The 23,800-nt window shown below is 42.6% G+C and overlaps 1 protein-coding gene across 3 annotated transcripts in view; it reads left to right on the top strand.

Annotated features, from left to right (window-relative positions):
* Positions 1–393: 393 nt before the first annotated feature.
* The window catches only part of IKZF2 (IKAROS family zinc finger 2), a 115,973-nt gene continuing 92,566 nt past the window's right edge, over positions 394–23,800 (top strand). For all 3 annotated transcript variants that reach the window (XM_088058761.1, XM_014257747.2, XM_005528886.3), the window contains exons 1-3: positions 394–608; positions 3,358–3,406; positions 4,134–4,238. In XM_088058761.1, coding sequence (XP_087914887.1) covers positions 3,373–3,406; positions 4,134–4,238 — 139 coding nt within the window. In that variant the 5' untranslated portion in view covers positions 394–608; positions 3,358–3,372. The remainder of the gene's footprint in view (positions 609–3,357; positions 3,407–4,133; positions 4,239–23,800) is intronic.

The raw sequence follows: 23,800 nt of genomic DNA, 5'->3' as shown, positions 1-23,800 counted from the left end.
GTGTCAAGGGCTGAGTGTGAGTGAGAATGTGTGAGGGGCTGATGACTGTGTGTGAGGGACAGAGTGCGAGTCCGTGCGGAGGGGGGACGACCGAGTGTGCGGGAGTGAATGAGTGTGCGTGGGTTTGAGCCTGAGGGAGGGACAGTGTGTGTCTGAGGGAGTGTGTGTGAAGGAGGAGGTGTGTATGGGTGTGAGGGAGTGCGCGTATCTGTGAGGGAGCGGGTGTGTGTGTGTGTGGGAGGGAGGGAGTGCGCGTATCCGTGTGTGAGGGAGGGAAGGGAGTGTGTGAAGGAGGGAGCGAATGAGTGGTGTGTCTGTGTCTGTGTGTGTGTGTGTCTGTGGGAGGGAGGGAGAGCGGCCGCCGCCGCCGCCGCCGCCGCCGGATCGGTTTCTCGGGGTTTGACCAGCTGTCCCAGGCTAACCCTCTGCTCTCTGAAGATGGAGGAAGTAAAAACAGGATTACCCTTAGCTACGGCTCCTCCGCCGCCTTAGTCCCCCCACAGCCAACTGCCGTGCACAAACACACCTCCACTGGGCAGAGGGAGCCGACACTAATAAACACACAAACAAAAGGGGGATGGAACTGACTCACTGCCTGCGCGGCTGAGGTAAATCTGCGCCTGGCTTCTTATTATTTCTTTCTTTTTCTTTCTCCCCTCCCTTCCTCCTCTCCTCTCCCTCCCCGTCCCCTCTTTCCCCGGCGGGAGGAGGGACAGCTCCGTTCCGGGGCCGGCGGGACGCGGGGCTCGGTCCGTCCGTGCGGGTCTATGTGTGCGGAGGGTCCCCGAGCCGAGCGCGGCTGTGCAGCATCCCCGCGGGCGCCGATGACTTGTTGCTGTTAGCCCAAAATATAAAAATAATTTAAAAAATCCAAAACCAACCAAACAAAAAAACCCCCCACGAAGACCAAATCAAAAAAGCAGGGGCAGAAGCCGCGGCGGGTCTCGCCGGTCCGTTACCCAGCCCGGCCCCGCTGCCATTTCCCTCAGCGCCCGCCGCCACCTGCGCGCCCCCGGGGGGCTGCGGCCTGCGGCGGGGAGAAGGGGGAAAGGGAATAAAATGACAAGCGAGGCAGGACTTCCATGACTTTGACAGGTTGTGGCAGGGGCGGGGAGAAGCAGGATGAGGCGCGGAGCCCGGCGTCGCCCAGGGCCGGAGCGGCGCTCCGGGGAAGTTGGCCCGGGTTTGCTGCGCGGGGTGTGAGTGCACCCGCCGAGCCCCCCTCTTCCCATCCCGCCCCGCATCCCTCTTCCCATCCCGCCCCGCATTCCCTCCGCTCCCCCCGATCCGTAGAATCCGTGGAATCCGTAAGGAACCGGTGGATCAAGTTTTCCTCTCTCTCTCTCCCTCTCTCTCTTTCTCTCTCTCTCTCTCTTCCCCCCCCCCCTTCCCCCCATCCCCCCCGCTCTCTCCGCGCTAGTTAATCGCATTGCTGTAGCACCGGCTGACCTCCCTCCCTCTCCCTCTTTTTTTCTTTTTTCTTTTTTTTTCATTTTTTTTTGTTCTTCATCTTCAAAGTATGTGCCATTCCTGAACGAGTTTCCCCGCCGGCTCATCCCGGGGCTTCCCGGCTCCGCATGCCCCACCTGTAAGTGGCGGGGGCGACTTTCTCTCCCCTATCCCTCTCCCCCTCCCCGTCTTTCTTCCCCCCTTCTCCCCCCGCCTTTAAAAACACTATTTTTTAAAACTTTCTCCATCTTCCTGTGTCTTCAGCTCGAGCAAAACTCTCTCCCTCCATTCCTTGTGGAGAGGAAGGCTCAGCAGCTGGGATTTGCCATCACCAGCCTAAAAATGGTGACCAAACTTTTTCCTTTCCCTCTCCTCTTCCTCGTCCTCTCCCCATTGAAGAAATAAAAAAAATAAAAATCAAGTTGTGTTTTAATTTAGGTTACGGATGTTTCTGTGTTTCTTTTTGTCTTCCTTTCTCTTCCTCCTCCCTTCCTCCCCTTTCTTTCCTTCCACTTCATTGGCTGGGATGATCTTTCCCTGTTGCTTCTGATGTTTCTTTCTTTTTCTCAGTGTGTGCCTGCCTACCTGGACTAGGGGGAAGATAAGGTAATTTTGAAGGGCTTGAGGAAGTGGCTTACCTGTTCTGAAAACTTTTTTGCTTTTTTTTTTTGCTTTTTTTTTTGCTTTTTTTTTGAGATTTATTTTTAAGAGTTGTGAAAATCAGTAATTTAAGAGAGTTTGGTAGTAATGAGGCAGGTTGAAATTTAAGTGTTATGTGCTGAATGCCTTGGGAATTTGATCTGCTTTATACTGAAGAAGAACACAGAGAAAAGTATTTATTTATTGGGGGAGAGTCGGGGAAGGGGGGAAGGAAAGAGGGTTAAGGGAGGGGGAGGGAAGTGGTTTTGGAGACAAGAAGTGAAGCTGCCTGTTTTCCAGTAAGTAATGGAGAAATTCCAGGAGCCAGGGCTAAATATACTTGGCGATCAATACAGAAATGGCTCATTGTGAATAATTTAGCTGCCTGGTGCAGTGAGAGTTTTGAAACTAAAGGCAAAAAAGAGGCCATGGAGGGAGAGAGGAAATAAAATTTTCCTCTGGTCATGTCAGATTTTTAACTTTTCCACTTAAAAGAACATGGTTATTATTATTGATCTCTCCTCTTCTTTTTCCCCCCCACAATATATATCAAATGATAGCTAGGGGGTGTCATTCTATACAGTTACTTGGGTTTCGGGAAAGTAATAGCTTGTTCTGTGTCAGCAAAGTGCTTCCAGAAACTTTAAGATTGCTTCACACCACAAAATGTGTGATCTGGGAGTATGAAGTGTGGTGTTTGGCCCTGTGCTGTGGCAAATAAATAGGGTTAGAGTGAACAGGTGTGTGTACAGGTGTGTGTCTCACAGGTGTGAGACAAAGCTGGAACAACTCTGTCCAAGGGGTATGGACATGGGAGGGTTTATTTTGTTTAGACCAGGAGGCAGTCTCTTGTAGTGTGTGTGAAAAGAGCAATTGTTAGTAGTATCCATATCTTCAAAGTCTGTTCTGGCTGCAGATAGAGCAGATAATTGATAAAGCATTACCATCCCAGCTTGAACAAACAAGTGGAAAGTCGGGGAAAAACTCTCAGATCAGGCAAAGATGTGAGGGTGGCACAGACAGAAGTATGGTCAGACCAGGATGATCCAGGTGCCACCTGGCCAGGAGGCAGCTGCATGTCTACTCACATAATTTACAGGAAGAGTTCAGTGATTTGCAAATGAGCACATGCAGTGCACTTGTGTGTTTCTCTAGACAGTAGTTGCAACAGCAATAAAATGGGCAACTACTTAGGGCTTTAAGTAAGTTTAATCATTTAATGGTTGATACTGACAGGCGGCTCTGAGGGTGTACTTTTCTGCCTTGCAGCACTGCACTTTGACTATGGAAGCAGAGGCTGTTGATGGATATATTACATGTAAGTAGTCATTTTGTTTGATTATTCTGAATTACTTTTCTTTTCCTACTCTCCTTTGTATAATGCAGACACCTGGAAGTTTAGCTTCCTTGTGTACAGTGTCTGCATTGACACTGAATTAGTAGCATTTAAATATAAACTCTCTGTACAGCTGAGAAATGCATGGGGATGGGTGCATGGGTGAGTATCTTTAGGTTTAAATATTTGCTGAGGGTGAATGAACTTTGCAAATAAGAGAGAGTTCATCTCCAGAAATTCAGACTGCAGCCAAAAACTTTTTGTGCCTTTCTCTATGCATTTCTCTTGTTTTCTATGTGGGGGGGGTTGTGTAAGTGCTTTGTTTAACTGTCAGCTAACCCACAGCTTTGGGGGGAAGGTCTGTATGATGAATTACTATTCCAGTCTTTCCCTGCCCAGCCTGGATTCTCCCTGTCTGCTAATGGAAAAGTAATCCTAACTTACTTAGAACCAGGCAGCTGGGACAAGGTTTGCCACAGGAGTGTGTGTAAAAGAATGGTGACAGTAGCTTTGAGGGGGCTCTTAAAATCAGCCAAGTGTTTACTTGGGGGCACTGAGAGTCAAGATTTGACAGGCTCTGCAAGACCCCACCGGTAAAGGAGGGAAGGGCAGGGGCGAGGGGAGCAAGCGGGTTGTGGTTTTTAATCTTTGTGTGTCTCTGCTGAAGAGGGGGATAACAACTTACAGGGGACCTGTGTTGTGCCCGCAGGTGACAATGACTATTCGCCTGAAAGGGAGCACTGCGGCATGGCCATCGACCTCACCTCCAGCACTCCCAATGGGCAGCACACCTCCCCCTGTCACATGGCAGGCAGTAAGTCTCCTCTTAAGCCTGTTTCTCTCTAGCTGAGGGGTTGGGTTGTTCTGGTCCTCCTGGTCCTTGGTTTGATTACCAGGTCTTAGCCACTGCTATTGGCATTGCTAATAACAGAGGAGGACAGGGGAGATTTTCTTTTCTTTTGGTTCTTGTTTGTGCTGGTGTCTCATCTAAACATGAACGGGATTACTAGTCTGAGCTATCCCAAGGTGGCATTTGAGAGCTGGTCCTTACCTGCTCCAGGTAGGAAAACGCTAGGCTTGACATGTGCTGCTTTTGTTTCCTCAGGTTCTGAAATCCAAATAGAAATTGTAGTTATTATTACTATTACTGCTACTATTACTTACTTTGCTTCCCGAAACAGCTTGAAGTAGCTTTATTTGAAAACAAACAAATTTTATTTACAAAACTCTAATTGATTATAACAGACTGAAAGGAGTTCGGTTTAGAATGTCGGGTAGAAACTGAGAGTTTTGAGAGTTTTGCACAGTGAGAATGTCAAGAGCTGATAATATTTGTAGAATTATTCTTCTGTTATATATGGGAGGTAGATAAATGTAGCTTGTGCAATTTCATAAAAGCAACAATCTTAATTTTCTGTGTGTGAATGCCCTACCTTGTTTAAGTGTTGGTTACAGTGTTACATCAAGATATTTACCTTAATGTAACCTCTACACTTATAGTCCAAAATAAAATGTAACATGCTTTGCTTCCAACATACTTACAGAGTGTTCCTCTCTATGTGATACTAATTTTCTTTCTAGTTTGTGTGTACTACAGATAGATATTTATCTATTTAAACCGAGGGTTAAATAGATAAATATAGTATAGTTCAGTGCCCTACTGAAAACTGTGTAAGAGAGCTTCTGGAGTTGCTTGTTTAAAAATGCACAGAGTATTGACTTCAGAGTCTTTCTGAGAAAAAGATGTTACTTTCCTTTAAGAATTCTTTCCTCTTGCAAATTACTGGTAAAGCGCAGTTTTATGAGCCTTTAAACTGACGGTTATTATGAAGCTCTCTCAATTATATACATGTTGCTGGAGAATATGATTTCTAATACTGTGGACTGAACTTTATATGACAACCACCCATAATTCAGCATCTTTAGACAATTCCAATTGTGCTGCACTGGGGTTCTGATATACTTTATTATGTTGTAAAAGTTTTACTACTCACTTTCTTCATTTTCTTTGTTTCCTTTTTATTAATGGGAAGACTTCATTGGAAGGGAAAAAAGTCTCTGTGTTTTAAATCTTCTTTATAATCTAGACTGAAAACCAAAGTCAAATTAGGAATAAAAAGATCTTGAATGAAGTAATGCAAAAGGCTTTAACACACTCAGTATTTTCATGTTCATTGTGTTAACATTTTCAATGGTTTTTAAGCTTCATTACTTCTTTGCAACACATACGTATCTGCAGCCTTGGTGTTTTTTTAGAGGTGTTTTTGGTCTCTCACAGGTATCTCAAATGCTTTTATCATTGCTTCTCTGTGTTAAAGATGTGCTGCTGTTGAAAAATTAAGGGATCTGCCTGGGTTTCCCAAGCCAAACAAAACTCAAGCTTCTTAAATTTATTGTAATTTATTTACTCTTTGCAGGCTTAGGATTGTTTTGCAGAGAAGGCGGCTTGTGCTGCCTTAAACATGGAAGATATTGATCAGAGGTTGTCGGCTTTTGTGGCAGCTGTTACATTGGTTCATTTAAGGTTTTTGGCCAAATCTTGAATCTAGCATGTGTAGGCTAAATCACCAAGCTGGGCTTTAAAGCTTTCCACCTGCTTTGTGGGGCACAGGAAATCCATTTAAAGGTTTGGTAACCGAGGGGCCTGCACTTCTCTTTTAAAACTCTTTTGGTTTGTTTTTTTTTTTTTTTGTATTTTAAAACGAAAGGTGGAGGTGGAATAGCTGTTTGAAATATTTTGTATTAATTTAGTAGTTCCCAGTAGATTGACCCATCATCCATTGTTTTAAGTAGAGGCAGTGGCTGTGTTCTGTTTCAGATTGGTTTGATTTCCAGCGGGTTGCTGGAGATTAATTGATGTTGGCTGCCATTACAGCAAAGCCCAGGGCATGTTATCCTGGCTAGGACTTGGGAATGGAGGAGGTGATACAGGGAGCAGACCCCAAATATTTCACTCCCGGGTTGGTTGCCAGTCATGTGCCAGAAGCACATGGCCCTCTTTGGCTGTGTGCTCTGGATGTGCACCTGCAAGGTAGAGATCGAAGTTTTGACCTTTGTTCTTCTTGCATTCCATTGAATTATTTTGAACCACAGCTCTTAATTTAGTTGGAATTTGTGTCTGGCTCAGAAGAGAAACACCAAAAGAAGGAAATTTCTTGGATCTGTGCTGAAATGACTGAGTAGTGCTCTCCCAGCAACAGCAAAATTATGTGCTGGGTAAAGAGTTTTCTATGTTCATTAGCCCCTGGCAATCTGTGTTAGTAGTTCTTTCTGGATTACTGATGTTTTCAGGTTCTATTCCAAAAGGGTTTGGGTCGAATATTTTGTCTACTGCACCCTTTAACCTATTACCATTTTCAAGTATCTAGATGGTATTTGTAGGTTATGGATGGGGATGACACTCAATTTTCCTTGTGACTGAGATGATCCTGAAAGATGAATCACACTAAATCACCTGTCATAGCTAACTGATGATCTTACATATACCTGCCTTTAGCAGAACACTGCATGTGTGTTGGCAGATGCTCTGTTCTAAAATACTTTACTGTAGTTTTATGTAAGCAAAGATTTAAAATACGTGTAAATAGTCAAACCAAAGAGGTTGATAGATCATCTCACTTTTCTTTACAGCAAAAGATGAATTAGTGTTATACCTGCTGAGTACAGATGATTTATTTACATAGCCCCAAATCTGGAAGTCCAGATTTTCTTTTGATCTTCCATAGGAAAACTCATACAAAGTCTGACACCCAGAGCTGGGTGTCACAGGCTTGCTCAATTAACTTTGTGTTGGTGTTAGAGAGTTCCCTGCATGGCCCTAAGCCCCCCCATAGACCCCACTGAGTTCAAGGGAGTCCCTCTTGTTCCCGTCCGTGAATGCTGAACTGGGCTATAAGTGATCAGAAACCTCCGAATAGGAACTGGCATGCTAATTAAAGGCTAATGGGGAATCCTTATAAAAGAGTCTTTAAAAAGGAATAATTCCCAGTCACCTCCCCATAATACCACACTGAGTTCTTGCTACAGTTATTAGAGATTTTTTTTTTTCCTGTAGGTTAAAATAGACTTAGAGGAATGTCTGCTTTAGAAACTGCAGGGGCACAGTTGTTCAATTAGTTGACTCAATCATTGCTTTGTATAGGATGAAGGACACTTCTCTAAGATCACTGGCCTAGTATCATAGGGAAAATAGTAGCAGCAGCTATTAACATCTGACAGTCAGCGACAAAGGCAATTTCCCCTTAAATTAGAGGCTTGACAGTGGGTGTCCCAGTTAACTTTCTTATCTTTGCTTTCAGAGACAAAAGGAGCCCTTAAACAAAACAGAGTCAGAACAATCATAAATATCAAACCCAACATCTGATGTTTGAAACCGATTAAAATTGTGGTATGCTTTCAGGAGGTGTTTATAGTAGCTTGAAGTGTTAGTAAGTTATGAGAATTTATTCATTAAGAGAGTAAGCCATGTCGGCTGACTCTGCTGCTGAAAATAATGAGGCGATTGCGTTTTCTCCGTGGTGGGGAATGATCGCGCTGTCTGACGAGATCACTAATTGGGACAGCAGCACTAAGTGGGAATGATTTCAGCACTGGTGTTTAAAGAGAACATGGGCACGGTTTTATTATAATGTAGCCAATACTATATTCCAAGTGATCAGGGTGAACTATCAGTTGCACTTTTTTTTGTGGCCCCAAATCTTTCCCGATCACTTTCATTTTTCAAGCCTGAATTGTCATACAACTCCTGTTTTGTCACAGTTGTGTTGTCCTGAGCAGTGAGTTACTTGTACCACAGCTGTTTTGGCACATCTGTAGGGATAATGAAATGTAATTTTGGAGCCTGACTGTTGGAATGAAACCACATAAAGTTAAAAGTTGCTCCACGCCTCAGCTCCATGGCAAACAAGCCTTGTTACCACCAGAATTTACTCCCAGGCACGTGCGGCTGAACCTTGCTCTGGGATTCTTTCCTGGCTCAGTATGTGTTGTGGGCTTTTTTGTAGGGTTAGGTGATGGAGGCTTTCCTTTAGGGAGGGTAGTTGAAGATGGCTGGGCTGGGCTGCAGAGGGGGACTGAATTAGTGCTTTGAGGCACTCACCCGCCTGATGTGTGTGAGTACACTGGGGTATGAAGAATTCTGGAAGTCAAACTGCTGTGCTCTGAACTGGGGATTCAGATCTCCTTTTCTTCCAAATATGTTGGAAAGTACTAAAAACTTGGACCTGATCACCTCAGGACGCTGAGGAATCTTCTGTTCTTAGCAGCCTTTAAGGAGTATGGTAAGCAGCATTTATTGGTCTGGGTATCTCCTGCCTCAGTGCAGGGAGGTGGACTTTTGACAATCACTTGAGTTATCCTCCAGTCCTTTGTGTCTGACTTTGCAGTCTTGACACTTTGATTTTTTTGGAGCTCAGCTATGGAATTGCACAATGATGCCCAATACAGACGTACCTGTGGTTTGGCATGTTGAATGAGGGTGAGGATGGACTTTGCCAAGATGAGCTCAGACATGAGGGAACATGGCAGGGAACTGTAAGAAGTGAGCTCCTTTGACACAAGAGCATGGTCTTTTATCCTCAGACTTCCTGAGAATTGCCAGGGCAGTAGTAGTTATCAAAGTTTTAGCCAATGCATTTAGCTTTCTTGGACTTTGAGAAGAAAAAATATTAAATGGAAAGGTGATTATCAGGAATTTAGCAGAAATAGAGGGAGTTTTCCACACCTAAGAAACCAAAGCTCTGCAAAGTAGTGTCAGACTGTTTTTCTTGAAAAAAACCTGCTACCCAAACAGAGGAAAGGGTTAACTGGAAATAAAGCATTTCCTGGGATGCACCTTGGAATGTTGTAGCTTTATCCACATCAGCTCAGATTTTTCACATTAGTGTGGTTAAAGTAATGAAATAATAGTTCCTCTGATACGAACTCTGTCTGTAAACCAGCACAGAGTAGCCACTGAAATGAGTTGGTGTTTGAATACTCACATACTCACACTGCAATGGTGAAGGGCTCCCCTGTGTATTTTTCCTACCTTCTGTCACAGTCCTGGCATTCCCTATGGAGCCGCATACTCGGCTGCAAAAACATTCCTCCCTCTCAGTGAGTGTTATAACAAGGGTGGAGTGAAATGATCAGTTAATCTCATTAAATAGGTTTTTATTCATTCTGAAGGAAGTCTCTTAAGAGGTCATCTGCCAGGGCTTTGTTGCAGCACTCACCTTTCTTAGGAAGCTTCTGTTATTCTCTTGGACTGTCAGGTTCAGTTAACTTTCCCTGGTACACGCCCTGTTACAACACTGTGCTCTTGCTAGTTTTGTAGTCAGCAAGTTTTCAGTGCTTGCTTCTGGAATTTCAGTTCCTTTTCAGACAACAAAAAGAGCAATCCTCATCATCCATGAAATATGACACTTTGATAGCAGTGGGATGACAAGATAGCCGTTGGAGGGTGTTCTGTGTTTCCCATCCCTGAATCTGGGGGAAGGTCCTACTTATGTTGAAATCAATGGGTAACTTCTGCTAGGAAAGATTGGTTCGAAGGCTTGTTTCCAGTTCCTGTGAGGCACAGGCTCTGTATAATCCTTCAGCTAAGTGATGGTTTGCAGGTTGGCAGGACTAAGTTTTACAGGTGGAAATGCAGCCACCTCTGCTACCTTTGTGCAGTACTGAGGGTGAGCAGAATTCATCCTTCCAGTGCCAAGAGGGCACCTTGAAGGAGTGATGCTATTCTATCCCTTAGGAAAAGGCAGAGCCTCCTTTTCTGCTTTTTGCTTCAGTAATTCCAATGACTGAAAATCCTTGAAGAACCCACCTTGAGACAGGTTTAAAATTGACGTGTTCTAAAATTCTGTAGAAAATTGAAAAGAAGGCTGAGCCCCTGCTCTGTGTAGTATCAAGACCTGTTCCCAGCCCAGGTGAGGAGCCTGTGCCACAGCATGTTGTCCCTTCCCTAGGGTAGTGGACACTTGTTTGGAGTCCAGGCAGCTGACTGCTGCATCCCAATGGAAGGAAGCAGTGCTGAATTACCACTGAGAAGCAATGAATGTGACAGATATGGCTCTGGGCTAGGTGACCACAGGCCCGGTTTTCCTCCAGGCTCTGGTCATTGTAGGGGATTCCCTTCATGTTTCTGTGCTTTTCTTTTTTCCCTCTTGCCTTTTATTTTCTGAATCACAGAAGCTGCAGATCACTTAGAATGGAGATTTGGATGGTACATGTTAGCCTTTGTCAAAAGTAGGATTTTTTTTTACAATATCTTCTTTGCTTAGGGGTTATTTTGCATTTAATTTTTGCAGCCCCACAATGAGACGCATTCAGAAGTACCTTAATACCAGCGAAGCTTATTTCCTGTCCTGCACAGCAATAATTGTGGTGGTCCTAAAGTACCCTGTTGTGGTGTGATTAAATTAGAACAACCGCAGAATTTTAACTCTTGCCACACCACTAAGCATTGCCAGGTCTGTGTGTAGATGAGCCCCTATTCACATTGCCCAGCATAATGTGCCCTTGATCTGAAGCCAGGTCTACATTACCGGCTTCTGCTGGCACTGCTGTGTTAGCCTGTGGCTTTGAAGAACTGTAATCCCTCACAGGCAGAGAGATGCTGGCAGAAGTTCATGCTCCGAGCATAGCCCTGGCTGGCAGGGTCACCTGCAAGTGCTGTTACAGGTGTTACATTGGAAAGTACCGTAAAACAGCAGACACTGTTCCTGGAAAAGCATGGGCTTGATTGATCCCCCTCATTTCTGTGCTCATAGGTCATGTCAACTTCTGTGAATTAGAATGTCTTTTTTGGGTTTTTTAACTGACTTTTGCTTTCTCTGTGCCTCTTACTCTTAAAAAGTCTTTCCAGTTTGAGGGTTTACTCCTGTAATGCTGTGTGGCCAAGGCACAGCACCACAGAGGTGGTGGGCTCTGCATGCATTTTATGAGCTTTTAGCTCATGGCTACTCTGTGTTTGTCCTGTCCAGAGGTCACAGGACTCTTGGTCTTCCCTTTGGTGAAGCTCAGGTTGGTGGTCAGATCCTTGTGTCCTCTCATATATGGAGGGGAGGTCAGTCCTACAGCCAAACCATGCTCCCACCCCCAGTGTGGATGGTGTGAATATCTGTGTCTACCAGCTGGTAGTGAAAAAAAAGAGGAGTTGAAGCGCATCATTCTCCTACACAGGTAGGAGCCCCTCTTCGTAGCAGACTGTGGGTTTTACACAAGGCATGAGCCAAGGAATCTGATTCACTGCAGACCTGTTTGCTCTCCCCATAATGGTTTTGTGTTACTTGGAGAAGCTGCACAGACTGCTTTTTCCCAGCCTCTTTTCCTGCTGTGGTATTGGTACCTACAACCTGTGAGGTTGCTCTGGGCACAGGTGTAGTCACTGCAGTAGGGGAGAGAGAAGGGGATGATCACTGTGAGTATTCAAGTCCCTGCCCTGTCTCTGGCTTGGAGAAGGCCTTTGGAGGACTCGATGCTAACGTCCACCCTGAAACTTCATGCAGTGGGGATAGAAGACACATGTTGCTGCTGCTGTTTTCAGGCTCTTTGTCCTGAGGGCTGGATGTCTCAAATGTTTTTCAAAGGAGGTAGGACATGGTGAAGTACAGAAAATCCATTCATGTTGTTGCCTGTCCAACCTATCGTCTTTTTTTCTCACGAATCTTCTTCTTGTGTGAGGAGGTAAGGCGGGCTGTGTTTCCTCTCCAGCTAATGGAAGATCTGGGCAGGGCTTACGGGAGAGATGCTCTGTTGGCAGTTAAACCACATACATGACAAAGCTTGACATTCCGATGGGGGGATTTTCTTGTTTATCCCCTCTGTTCCTCCGCTTGAACAAAACAAGTGTTAGACTAAAGACATCTGTGCTGTGACCTTTAGCATCAGGCTGGAGTTTTCTCAGCTTCTTTTTAATGATGTTTTTCTTGCATTTCCCCCCAGCCTCTAAAACCTCCCAATTCCATCATAAGAAAGTGATGTTGTTCTGGTTTTTCTCAAGGGGCAAAGTTTTCCCTCAGCCCATGAAAATGATGTTGGTGAGTGGCACAGATTGCTGGCTGAAGAGCCCTGTGATATGCTCAAGTCCATGGTAATTTTTCTCATAATTACTCTTTGATTTGGGAATGCCTGTGTGCAGTTCTATGAGAATTCACACCTCATCTTTCATAGACATCAACTCTGCTTCTGGACATTTTATGATTCCCTCTGCAAGCAATGTTGCTTTTTTGGTACCGATCTTTTGGTAACTATCTGTGCATCATTTAAACTTCAGCAGTGTGAATTAAATACTCGCTTTCGTCCAAGGAGCAGCAACAGGACGGTCTGAACTCCCTTCTTCTGAAAATGAAAGAAGTTGATTCTTTCTCTATGAAAACAGCAAGACTTTTTACCCAGAAGAGATATGAGGTTTATTCATTTGAGGAAGAGTAGCTGTTCTCTTAAAGTTGTGGATGGTTTAAAAGTTTTCAGGAAAGAGTGACAGTAGATTGAAGACCTTGTTCTGGTTAGCGGCCAGGTCGGTGATAGAGGGAGACAGCTCAGGCAAAATGGCGTCCGCTTTTTAATCTTATTTCTTGAGAAATTGATATCCTGCAGGGTTTGACTTGTCGAGATAACGGCCCCTGAAGGAGAATAAATCTTATTAATTAGCAGTTTTGCATACTGCTTTTAATTGTCCATTCCTAGGTACAGGCTTCATATTGCATGTGCGCTGTCATGGTGAGGGGCCTCTCTCCTGCATCCCTGGAGAGTCTGCCGGGATCTGGCACCAATGCAGAGTCTGCCTGAGTATAGAAATATTTCAGAATACACCAATGAGCCTTAAATTTACTCAGTGCCTTAATGCTCATCATCTTTCAGATTTAGGCATGTCCTAAATGTAGTTGTAAGTGATAGTTTTACAGTTTAATCTCCCAAAATTGGGTCAACTTTACCAGTTATTTTGACCTTGTTACCAGCACAGGTAGTTCCTGGGTGAGCCTAATACATCTCCATGCAGCTGTGTGGAACAGCCTGGCGATCAGCTTTACTTGAAACCCCCTGTTGGAAATTTTCCCCCTACCTTAAATACACAGGCCTCTCTCTCTATCACTGTAGGGTATTATCTTCGGGTAATCTAGTCTTTTAAGAGTAATATAACAATATCTTCTTGTTGTATCATGTTTTTTCAGTCTTAAGAGCTTTACAAAGGATACCAGTTGAAGAAATACAGATGAGTGGATAGAATTTTAGGCTGAAGAGGTGGAGAAAAAGTAGGGAAATTAATCTTAGTAAGAATTCTAATAGTAGGTGGGAGTCAGTCAGCTTCATAATTTGTGTATGTGACTGCAAAGAGTACAGGTAGCTCTTAAGAAGAATGATGTGCTAGTTGTGTATTTAAGGGTCTAGTGATGTTAGCAGACTGTGAGAGCTCTGTGAGTTTATTCTTGGCCTTCTTTTAAATTTCTGTTCTATAAATTGCACAATTTATTTTACTAAAATCCCATGTACCTACATGTGAATCCCAGAGTGTTCTCATAGTCTAAATGCTATGACCTGTCAGCTGCCCCCAAATTACCTAATATCAAGTAGAGAAGGTTGGCAGCCAAAGAAAAAGATAGGAAAATGTGTCCAGCCCTGGTTTCTGACAAGCCTGTACATGTGCAGTGCAGTAATACAAATGGAAGGCACTTAGTGAGAGTTTCAGTCACATACAACAGAGAAGTACAGGCTTGAAAAATAGTAGGAAAGTGCAATTGTTATGAAACGAGGAAGCCTGAAAGAGGAGAAAGAAGTATGTGAATTGTGTCTCGGCTGAAGGAAAAACTATTAAGCGCCACCCTTTTCAAATGTCAAACGCATGGGAAAAAGTTGTTGGAAGCCAGTCTCTGCTAAGTTTACTGCTTGCAAAGCCTACTGTTTTTTGGGAGATGTTTGTGCAAAATCACCTCTCTGGTCTGCCTGTGAGACCAGACATGACTCAGGCTATCAGCATGTAACATGGTTTCAGGTTGCTGTCTTACTGCTTTTGGTCTAAAATGCTGTAAAGAAGTGTTTGCTTTTTATTCTCACTTTTAAAGTGCTTCATTCATTTAATGTCATTAGTGCTATTGTTACTTAAATTTACCTTCTGACTGGTAACCATTAAATATTTATAGAGAAATCGATAGTAGTGAGATTTTTGTTCAAGTAAATATATATCACATATGTACTCAAAACCAAAGCAAACTGCAGTGCATTCCAGGAAATAATCTATAGTGCCGCTCTATAATGTTCTTCCTCATCTTCATGTCAGGATGTTTTATCTGTGTCCCTGCTCATTCCCACCCCAGAATTCTGGCTATTCCATTTAACAGCCTAGAACAACAAAGCCTTAGGAAAAGCGTAGAAGAAGTGTTTTTTCACTGCAGAAATTTGAGTGATAATTGCCAACTAATTATCCAAGGTTCCTTAATGACCAGGATTCAGGGAGATCCTTAGGTTTGATGTACGTCTGGTAGACCGCTCTCCAGCCAGAGACTGCTGTATCAGAAGAAGAGAATGGAACTGGCTGGAGGCAAACCCAGCCCTTCCCAACATTTGGCAAGGGGAAAGTATTTTTGAGAGAAGATGGTGATGTGGCAACAGAAGATGATGGTTTAAAACCATTTAAAACCAGTGCCTAATAAAAAAAATAGGACTGGGCTTAAAACAGCTTTGGAGCCGGGCTTAAGTTCATTGGAGGGGGAAAGACAAAGGCATGAGATAGACAGCACAGCCGATGTGCACAGGGCAGTTTATTCTCCATTTTGGGTCTTTGCAGCATTTTCTTGTGCAACTATAGATGGAATAAATCTTTGTAGACCATCCAAGAGATGACCTTAGTCCATTGTTCTGGCCAGGTGTTTTGGAAGGGGGAAAGCTTCCTTATGAGTCAGTGATGAAATTTTCATTTATAATTATGACTGTAGTTTATAATAATAATTCTAATTATATATATAAACAGTTTAACCTACTATAATGTAAAATGGTAACATTTGCTGAGCTTTGGCTGCTTTCAGATGGTGAAAATGTGCTGGTGGTTGTTGGCTGGGATTCAGAAACATTTGTCAAAATTTTGTGTGCTATGTGAACAACAAAATTTTGTGTGGATTAAGCAATTATTAATTCTCTCCCATTATCCGTCAGATAAAACTACAACTAGCTCTTTAACCAAAATTAATTGTAAATAAAGCCGATCTGTTGTTGAGGAAACTAGTTAGAATGGTAATTGGTTAATGATGATGCATTTAATTTCAAACTGCAGTTTTAAAAGCTACTCCTTCTGGCAGTGACACAGCAAGGTGTTCTGAAATGAAGCAGAGTGCTTGTCACTGTCATTGTCCTCTTAATTAATGCCACCAGGACTGCCTGTGTTTTGAATCTAATTAGTGTCCCCTGCAGAGCACTTGGAAATGTCCTGATCGTGCTCACACTGAAGCCAGTGGTTAAACTGTTTTGTGACCTCTGTGGGCAGGAGGTAACACAGGAGACAGTGTGGAAGTGGTGGTGTAGGACATTGCACACTGCTGGCTTCCCTCCTGCAGCAGCACATCCTCATGTCTGAGCTCTGGGAATAGTGGCTGTGCTTTGGGATTTGCTTCTGCCTTGCCATGGAGATAAATCTGGAGTTTCAGGCCAACAAAACTGAATTGTGACTCAACGTTTTAAAAATGATTGAGTGAGTAATTTTCCATGCAGTTTCATTACAGTATCTTTTGCCCCAAGGATTATTTACTGTAGGGTAACCTCCAGCATGTTTTTGCTGCTATTTGTAATATTGAATTTTAGTAAGAAAGGACTTGTTTAAATAGGGTAATGTTTTTATCACAAATTGCCCAGTTCTAATGGTAAAATTAGCATCATGAGTAAAATCAGCAGTTGTACCTGGTAGTCTACATGCACAATTTCTTAATTATTTCTTTATTCTGTTTTCAAAATGTATTAAATGCTATTATGAAATGAGCACAAATATGTTTAATTTTCGCCAACTACCATTTCAATCATTAACAAAGAAATGGGCATTGCGGACTGAATATCTCATTCAGGAGGGCCACCAAGTTGAGAAGAGAGGGGTGGAGCATCTCTGCTATGAGGAGGGGCTGAGAGAATTGGGATTGTTCAGCCAGGAGAAGGCTTTGGGATGACCTAATTGTAGCAAGAAAGATGGAGAGAGACTATTTCCAAGAATCTGGAGTGACAGGACAAGGGGAATGGCTTCCCAGTGCCAGAGAGCAGGGTTAGATTGAACATTAGGAAGAATTTCTTGGCTTGAGGGTGGGGAGGCCCTGGCATAGGTTGCCCAGAGAAGCTGTGGCTGCCCCAACCCTGGAAGTGTCCAAGGCCATGTTGGATGGGGCTTGGAGCAGTCTGGGATAGTGGAAGGTGTCCCTGCCCATGGAAGGGAGTGGGGTGAGATTGGCTTTAAGGTGTCTTCCAACTGAAACCATTCTATGATTCTCCTTGTCCCATCATTTGTAATCAGGCTACTGATTTCTTTTTTTCCCTTCTGACTTTGTTTAGTGGGAATTACAGAACTAAAGCATTGACTTAATCTTTAATGTTCCTCCTTCCCAGACTTGAAGGCAAATAAATACATTTTTCCTAATTTATTTTTAACTTTTTCTCTGTGAGGTTTTTTCTCTTGTGCTTCCTGGTCCATGGGGAGAAAAACCCTACGAGCATGTTTTAGTTACATCACTAATATTAGAACTGAGTAATCGGGTGGCTTTGGCAGCAGTCTCGTTTATAAATTGTTGGTGAGCAGATGGCTCACCAAGTTGGCATGCCAGCTCCAAACTTTCACAATCATGAGTCAAGTTTGAAATCGCAAGATTGCCTTGCATACCATGAGGGTTTTTTTTATTTTTAATGTGTGTTTGTTTAATAAATGTAGCTCTCGATGGTGCTTCTCATTCTTGAGCTGTGTTTTGCACTGAAGCATGGCTTTTCAGCAGTCTCCGGCTTTGGGAATGCCTTTTTTTCTTAATTTAATGAAAGAGGAGACCTTTTAGTCACTTATCTGAAAATCTTGCTGCTAAGAAAAGCTAATAAATGTCAGTGTAAGGGACATAAAAGTGAATCTTGTCAATCCTGGCTAATGTCAAACATTCAAATGATTGAAATCATTCACAAATGAACTTAGAACAACTTTTGGGTTGTATGCACAAATATTTTTTAGGAATAATTTGCTGATATTTGTTACCCTGGATGTATATTTGCTACCCTGGCAGTTCCATGCCAATTTGTTTGTTTTCTGAGTGCAGGGCTTAAGTCATTAGGCAGCATGGAGTACAAACATTCAATTTTTAAATGCAAGAGTGAATATTTTCTGTAAGCAAAATGTAGCAATAAGGAAACTGGGCCGAGCAAGAGTGCTCAGACATCCTCCCTGTGAACACACTGAAGTTCCAAAAGGGTCAGATTTTGATCCACTTGAGAATTTGGACTAATATTACTGGAAGGATTTCTGCTTTTTTCTTTTTCTCTTTTCCTTTTCAAGCTATTCCTTTAAGTAAAATTAATATGCTATATGTGGGTTATAATGCATTGTGGGACCTGTTATGGAATGATAATTAGACCTTATTTCTAAGTGATTCCACACAAAGTATGCGGTTGTAAATGCTAAACAACTGTGTTTCATCCATAATCATGTAATTGGTGTGTGCAGCTAATTAGTGTGTGTTCATTTTAGGCCCAGATTTTTTGGAAATGTCTCCTGTTCTGGTCCTGATTTAGCAAAGCTCTTAAACAGATGATTAACTTCCATTGGCTTTAATAGGACTTAAGCACATTCTTAATCAGGGCCATTGTGTCAAATCATGTCTCTTGGTGACAATCAGAGCAACCTGCCAGAGCCGTAATAAAAATATCCGTAGGTCCTTCTTAAATTTAGATTAATCATTCCTTTAATTCATGAAGCATTTTGTTTCATAATCTGAAACTCTGTGTAGGTATCTTTCTCTCTCTTTCTTTTTAAGCAAATGGTTATTGTCACAATCTAATTGTATGTGTAAAGTTTAAAGATTTTAACTAGCTTGGCAGGCTGTTTACATCAAATCTGTTCAATACACCTTTGAGATGGAGAAGAAGAAAATAGGCATCTGAGAGTGCCTCACCGGAATATAAATGTCAGTGCTGATAGATATCTATGATAGAAAATTTGTGTGGGAGTAATAATTTAGTAATAAAATAGGTCAAATTAATTTTTATGCTGAAGGGGATACCTTACAATAACCATTTTGTAATTTTATGTTTGACAGTTTGCTCTGCATTATGTGGCTAGGTGGAGCTGAGATAATGTAATCCATTTCCAGTTGTAAACAAGATTGCTTTAAGAGCTGCAGTAGTAAGATGCATGTTGGCTGACTTTAAGCTGAAAGGTAATTGCCTCTGAATATTAATATGCATGTGGGGATTTTGTTTTTAATTCTGGGATTTCATCTTTGCCCTATAGCAGCTCTGAAGAGGCCCTTGTTTTCCCAAACCCCACTTTGCTGCTAATTGAAGCTGATGGCAAGTGTTGAATTTTGGGTCCTTTGCTTCTATTTTATGTGGCCTGTGTTCCTTGGAGAGTGCTGCTTTCTTTGGCTGTTATTTTTTTGTTGTTGTTGTTGTTAACCACCTTTTGAGTTGAGGATTTTTGGAGATGCTCTTGGTGTCCTACAGCAGCTATAAGTAGTTGCTGGGATGGAGAAGGAAGGATGGTATTGTAGGCTATGGATAAGGGGAGAAGTTGCTGCACTAATTAAATTGGAGCCTCTTACAGAAATGAGAGTTAAGGTGCTGATCCTGTGCTCTGTAGCTGGTGAGCTTTCCCATGAGTAATTTAAGACCTATCCAAAGCTCACTGCACTATGTGGGAGATTCTCTAATTCCACACACTTGTGGAGCAGACCCCTGTCACAGGGGCAAGTTGTAGGTAGTCACAAGCATAGTTTGGGGAAACATCAACTGGCTGCTTTTGTATTTGAAATTGTTTTAGGTATGGAAGGCTACAGCCAGATTACAAACAAGCTGTACCTCAGCTTTCCATTTAAATTCCAGCCCTTGGCTTGCACAAGCTGTTCCATTACCCACTGCTTACAGCAAGGCTCAGCACTGGGAGCAGCGGGATTGGTGTTGAGCAGGGTGTTACTGCAGCTCTGCTCTGGAGCAAACTGCAGCTGAGCAGTGCTGCAGGAGCTTGGGAATCTGTTGTGTGCAGGGTTTTAACCTGCACATGTTTTAATGGCACTGTGTGTGTGGGCTGTCATTAGTTAGGACTGTTTAAAGGTGTTATAACTGGCAGGGGCCCCAGATGCCCTTCTAGCCGAGGTGACTATTCCTAAGGCAAGCATTCAAAGCGGAGTTCAGCATTCCTTGTTCTCTGTGACAATGCCAGCATTTTCTTCTGAAAAAGGAAAACCAAATAACAAAAAGGTATTTTTAGCTTGGATCGATTTGCTGATCCAGTTTAGTGCACGGTCTCACACAGTGAGAGGGTGGTGTCTGAGCAGGGATGGGAGCTCCTAGCTCTTTTTCAGTTTCTGCAGAGGAAAAGGCACTCTGAGCTGTGCTGATACCTCACACAAGTCATCAACTGTGTGGTCAGCAAGGCAGGCAGCTGGCTTTTCTGCTGCCTCTGACCCAGTACAAGAGGTGGTTGCCTCTTGCAGAGGGATGGGGCCAGCAGCTCAGCGGTCCTGGGTTCACAACCAGCCCTTTTGCAGGCTGCAGTTAGCTCACAGCTCACATTTGGACTGGAACCTCATATATAACACCTTCAGTTAAACAGTAGTGGTGGTATGAGTTGGAACCACTGAATAGAGGCAGACCTGAATCTTCCACATTCCTGCGCCTTGCACAGACTTTGGGGTATTGAGTTTTTTGGTTCAGAATGATTTTTAAATAGTGCCCCATCTCCGGTGATTTGGTCTGACACTTCCTGAAGTTAAGGGGAGTCTTGGTGGTATTTCAGTCATTTTTGCAAGATGATGCTGCCTGTAGCAAAGCTGTTCTATGGATGCCTTTGCTAAAAAATTACTTAGCTACAGAAACATTTGACTGTAGGCTGGTAAGCAGAAAAAGTGAGGGTGTGTGGGTTTGTGAATGTATGTTGCCCATTAAGGAGTCTCACTCAATGCTGGGTGCTTCATTACAATGAGAAAAATAACATAAAAGGATTTTAATAACTAATTAACTTGTTCTCTAATGGATCAGGTATTGTCTTAAGGGCAGTAGTTTAAAAGAGTCCGTTTAATGAAAGTTGACTGGAGGTATGTCCTGTGGCTATTACAAACTTTGTTTTATAATAGCATGTATTTTTCAATAGTTCCTTGCCATGCTGTAATGTGGTTGGAGTGGGAGAAATTAGAAAACTGACCATTTCCCGGCAGATAGCGATAAGTTTCTACTCAGTCAGAATGCTCTATGCGCTGTGATAGGTTTATAATTATTATCCTAAGATTGATGTTTTTGGGGGGGAGTGTAAATTTGTGCAGCAGTAATCCATTAAGAAATCAATAATCATTCCATCCTGAAATGCAGTTTCTCTACAACATTATAAATACACACCAAAGATTTGAAACTCTGCCGGTTTCCCCTTCTCCACCCCCCTTCTCCCACTTCCCTGAACTCCAAGTTCAACGCCCTTTGTTGTGCTGGGGAAGCAGTTACCTGGTGGGACTCTTCTGTCGGGAAAATCAAGGCGGGTAGTATTAGCATGATCCTGAGAGCCGGCAAAGCTTTTTAGTGTGAACTTTGCTTTCCCACGAAAAGTACCCTTTTTATCTTGGGGAAATTCTCCCTCTCCTCTGCCAGGGTCTCATCTCTCCTAGATGGGGATGATGAAGATTCATGCCTTGTTCCTCTGTAGAGAACAGTGAAGAGGAAGTATTAGAGAAGTGCAAAGTCGTTGTATGTGTACATTTCCTTTTCCTCACTCCTCCTCGTTTAGGCTTGGTTCTTCATGTAACAGTTCAGAGGTTTGGCTATCAGAGACCAGCACATCCTGCAGGACTTCCCTTTTTTCTCTGAATTCTCCCTAGCTGGGCAAACACATTTTTGAATTGCTGCTGTAAGTTATCCCCTGATGCAGAGAGCTGGAAACATACTTTATCTAGGAGTGAAGGTGATTATAACTGATAAATAGTAGCTGAGAGGGGAAGAGTTAGAGTATTATTTGTGTTTCTTTGTGGAGGAATAAATTATCTGGAATGAGGTGCTAGGTCAGACTGGTTTTGATCTTGCAAGGAAAAATGTGGATGGAGCAGGTAGACGCTATTGCTGTAGCGAGAGCCACAAAACACAGGGTATGTCTAATATTACATTTCCGTGTCTTTTGCTTTTATTATTCCTCTACTTGCTTTTTGTTAGAGCTGGTTGAAAAATAATTTCTAATAAAAAACTCTTCTTTTTCCATTTCAGTTTGAATTACTATTATTTTTAGCCAGCTTAGCTATTGGTTGAAAAAAGGGGCATTTTTTAATGACAGTTGTTTTTTACACTCATGATAGTTGTTTAGGCCTAATTTCCCTCTTTCTCATCTGCCCAAAAAAAACCATGCTTGGTTTGGTTAGATATGCCTTTTCCTCTGAAAATATTGTCATCCAATTCATGAGTGGCCACCAGCCTCTTCAGCTTTGAGAGGGAGAAAAAACAGTCTTTATCACATCTTTGCTTTTAAGATTTGAGAATCTCAGGTTATGTCCAGAGGTCTAACAAGTGTAAAGTGTGAGTTTTGGCTGTGATTTGGTACATATGTGCCCTGGCTTATTTGGGAATACCCACATGGGTAGAATTATACATGTGTTTTACTGTTTGCAGACAGGGAGTGTGGGTGAGCTGGTGATGAACAAAACTGGACACTGAGAAGCCAAACTCCGAGTCTCATCTCTGTAGTTGCTCTAGAATAATCCAAGGCTATTGTCATGGTAAATTCTCTCACTGTGATCCTGTATGGAAAGAGCTTTCACACATGGCCTGACTATGGGGACACTTGCCTTTCACTGGTTCTCACTGGAAAGGGCAAAGTTGGATGCTAATAGGAGAAGACCCAGATGCCAGCAAAAGAAAGATCTTGTCAGTTGTGTTCAGTAGGTTTTCATTCAGCATTGACTTCTTGTCTGGTGAATTTGAGTTTTTTTCCTTAAGGCCATGAACCCTATACTGGGTACTTTCAATAAAGAATAGTTCTTCATTTACCTAAAACTGTCCCTCTTGCGCAGATGCTGGTAGTATATGAGTTCAGCAAGGACTGACACTTTGTGAGTTTTGACTCTTCTTAATTCTATACCTTGTAACTGGCTTCACTTCTTTGGTCTTCATACTGATTAATGCCTTTTATACATCACTGATTCTTAATTTTGGAAATATATATATATTTTTTCTCCTCTCTGGACAATTTGTGATACAGAAGCAGCAGCTGATTGACAGCTGATTTTTGTGCAATGGTTTGCTGAAGTCATGCCAATGACATGTGGCTTTTCAGTGAAATAGGAAGACTTTATCACATCTTTTTGTTTTACCCATTACCTTTTTTTTCCAGTGGTTTGTAGAAAAGTGAGTGCTAAAAGCCCAGTATCAGCTCACAGGATGCCGAATTTAACAGATAGGGCTTTATTAGCTCTCGGTTGCATTTGTCTTTACTTCACAAGTCTCTATTTAGAACTATGTGTAAGTGGTTATTTTCCAGTGCGGTTTTCAAAAACAAACCACTTTTTTTCTTACTGTTGTTGCTGCTGGGTTTTTTTAACTACTAAAAGCTCATCACCATGTATATAACTCTTATGTGTCCACTGATAGCTTGAGTGGCATGTTACAGAAATTGGTGTAAGTGGCTTTTCGGAAAGAAAATTCTTCAAAGAGAAATATTTAACAAACCGAACAATTAAGAGATGCCATCTCAATCAATAAGTTGGAGTTAATTGGCTGTGTACAAAGCGTTTTTAAACAACTTCCCTGAAGAGTTTGTGTATTGAGCTTAGAGTGCCTTTCTAGTGAGGCTATTTTCAAAGACTGGTTTCTTCTAAAAAGTGCTTGTTTTCAATATTTTTTGGTCTAATTTCCAGACTGAATGCTGTCTTGCATATACGTCTCACTGAGTGAATTTAAGACTATTTAATAACAGCTTTTTGTTTCTTTCTTTGTATGTGTGTGCCCCCCTAGGAGTATCCCATGTTCTAGTGACTGCAAACTGCTGGTCTGAAAAGCAGTCAGCAGCTGCTCTCAGCCTGTGGGCAATAACATCTCTTGAGATGTGCTGTATTCAGGTGTCTGTGTCACCTCATTTTTCCATTTCTGTTAACTTTATCAAAGTCTCCCAAGTGCAACACATTGACCCCAAGCCACGTGTTGGGACCAACAGTCTTAAACTGATAGTTAAATTCCTGCTTGTAGAGGTGACGTAAACCCTAT

Source organism: Pseudopodoces humilis, chromosome 8 (genome assembly GCF_049639895.1).
Source record: "Pseudopodoces humilis isolate 2021_Gansu_Grassland_sample_001 chromosome 8, ASM4963989v1, whole genome shotgun sequence".
NCBI lineage: Eukaryota > Metazoa > Chordata > Aves > Passeriformes > Paridae > Pseudopodoces > Pseudopodoces humilis.
Note: the sequence above shows the minus strand (reverse complement) of the source record. Positions and strands in the feature narration are given on the sequence as shown.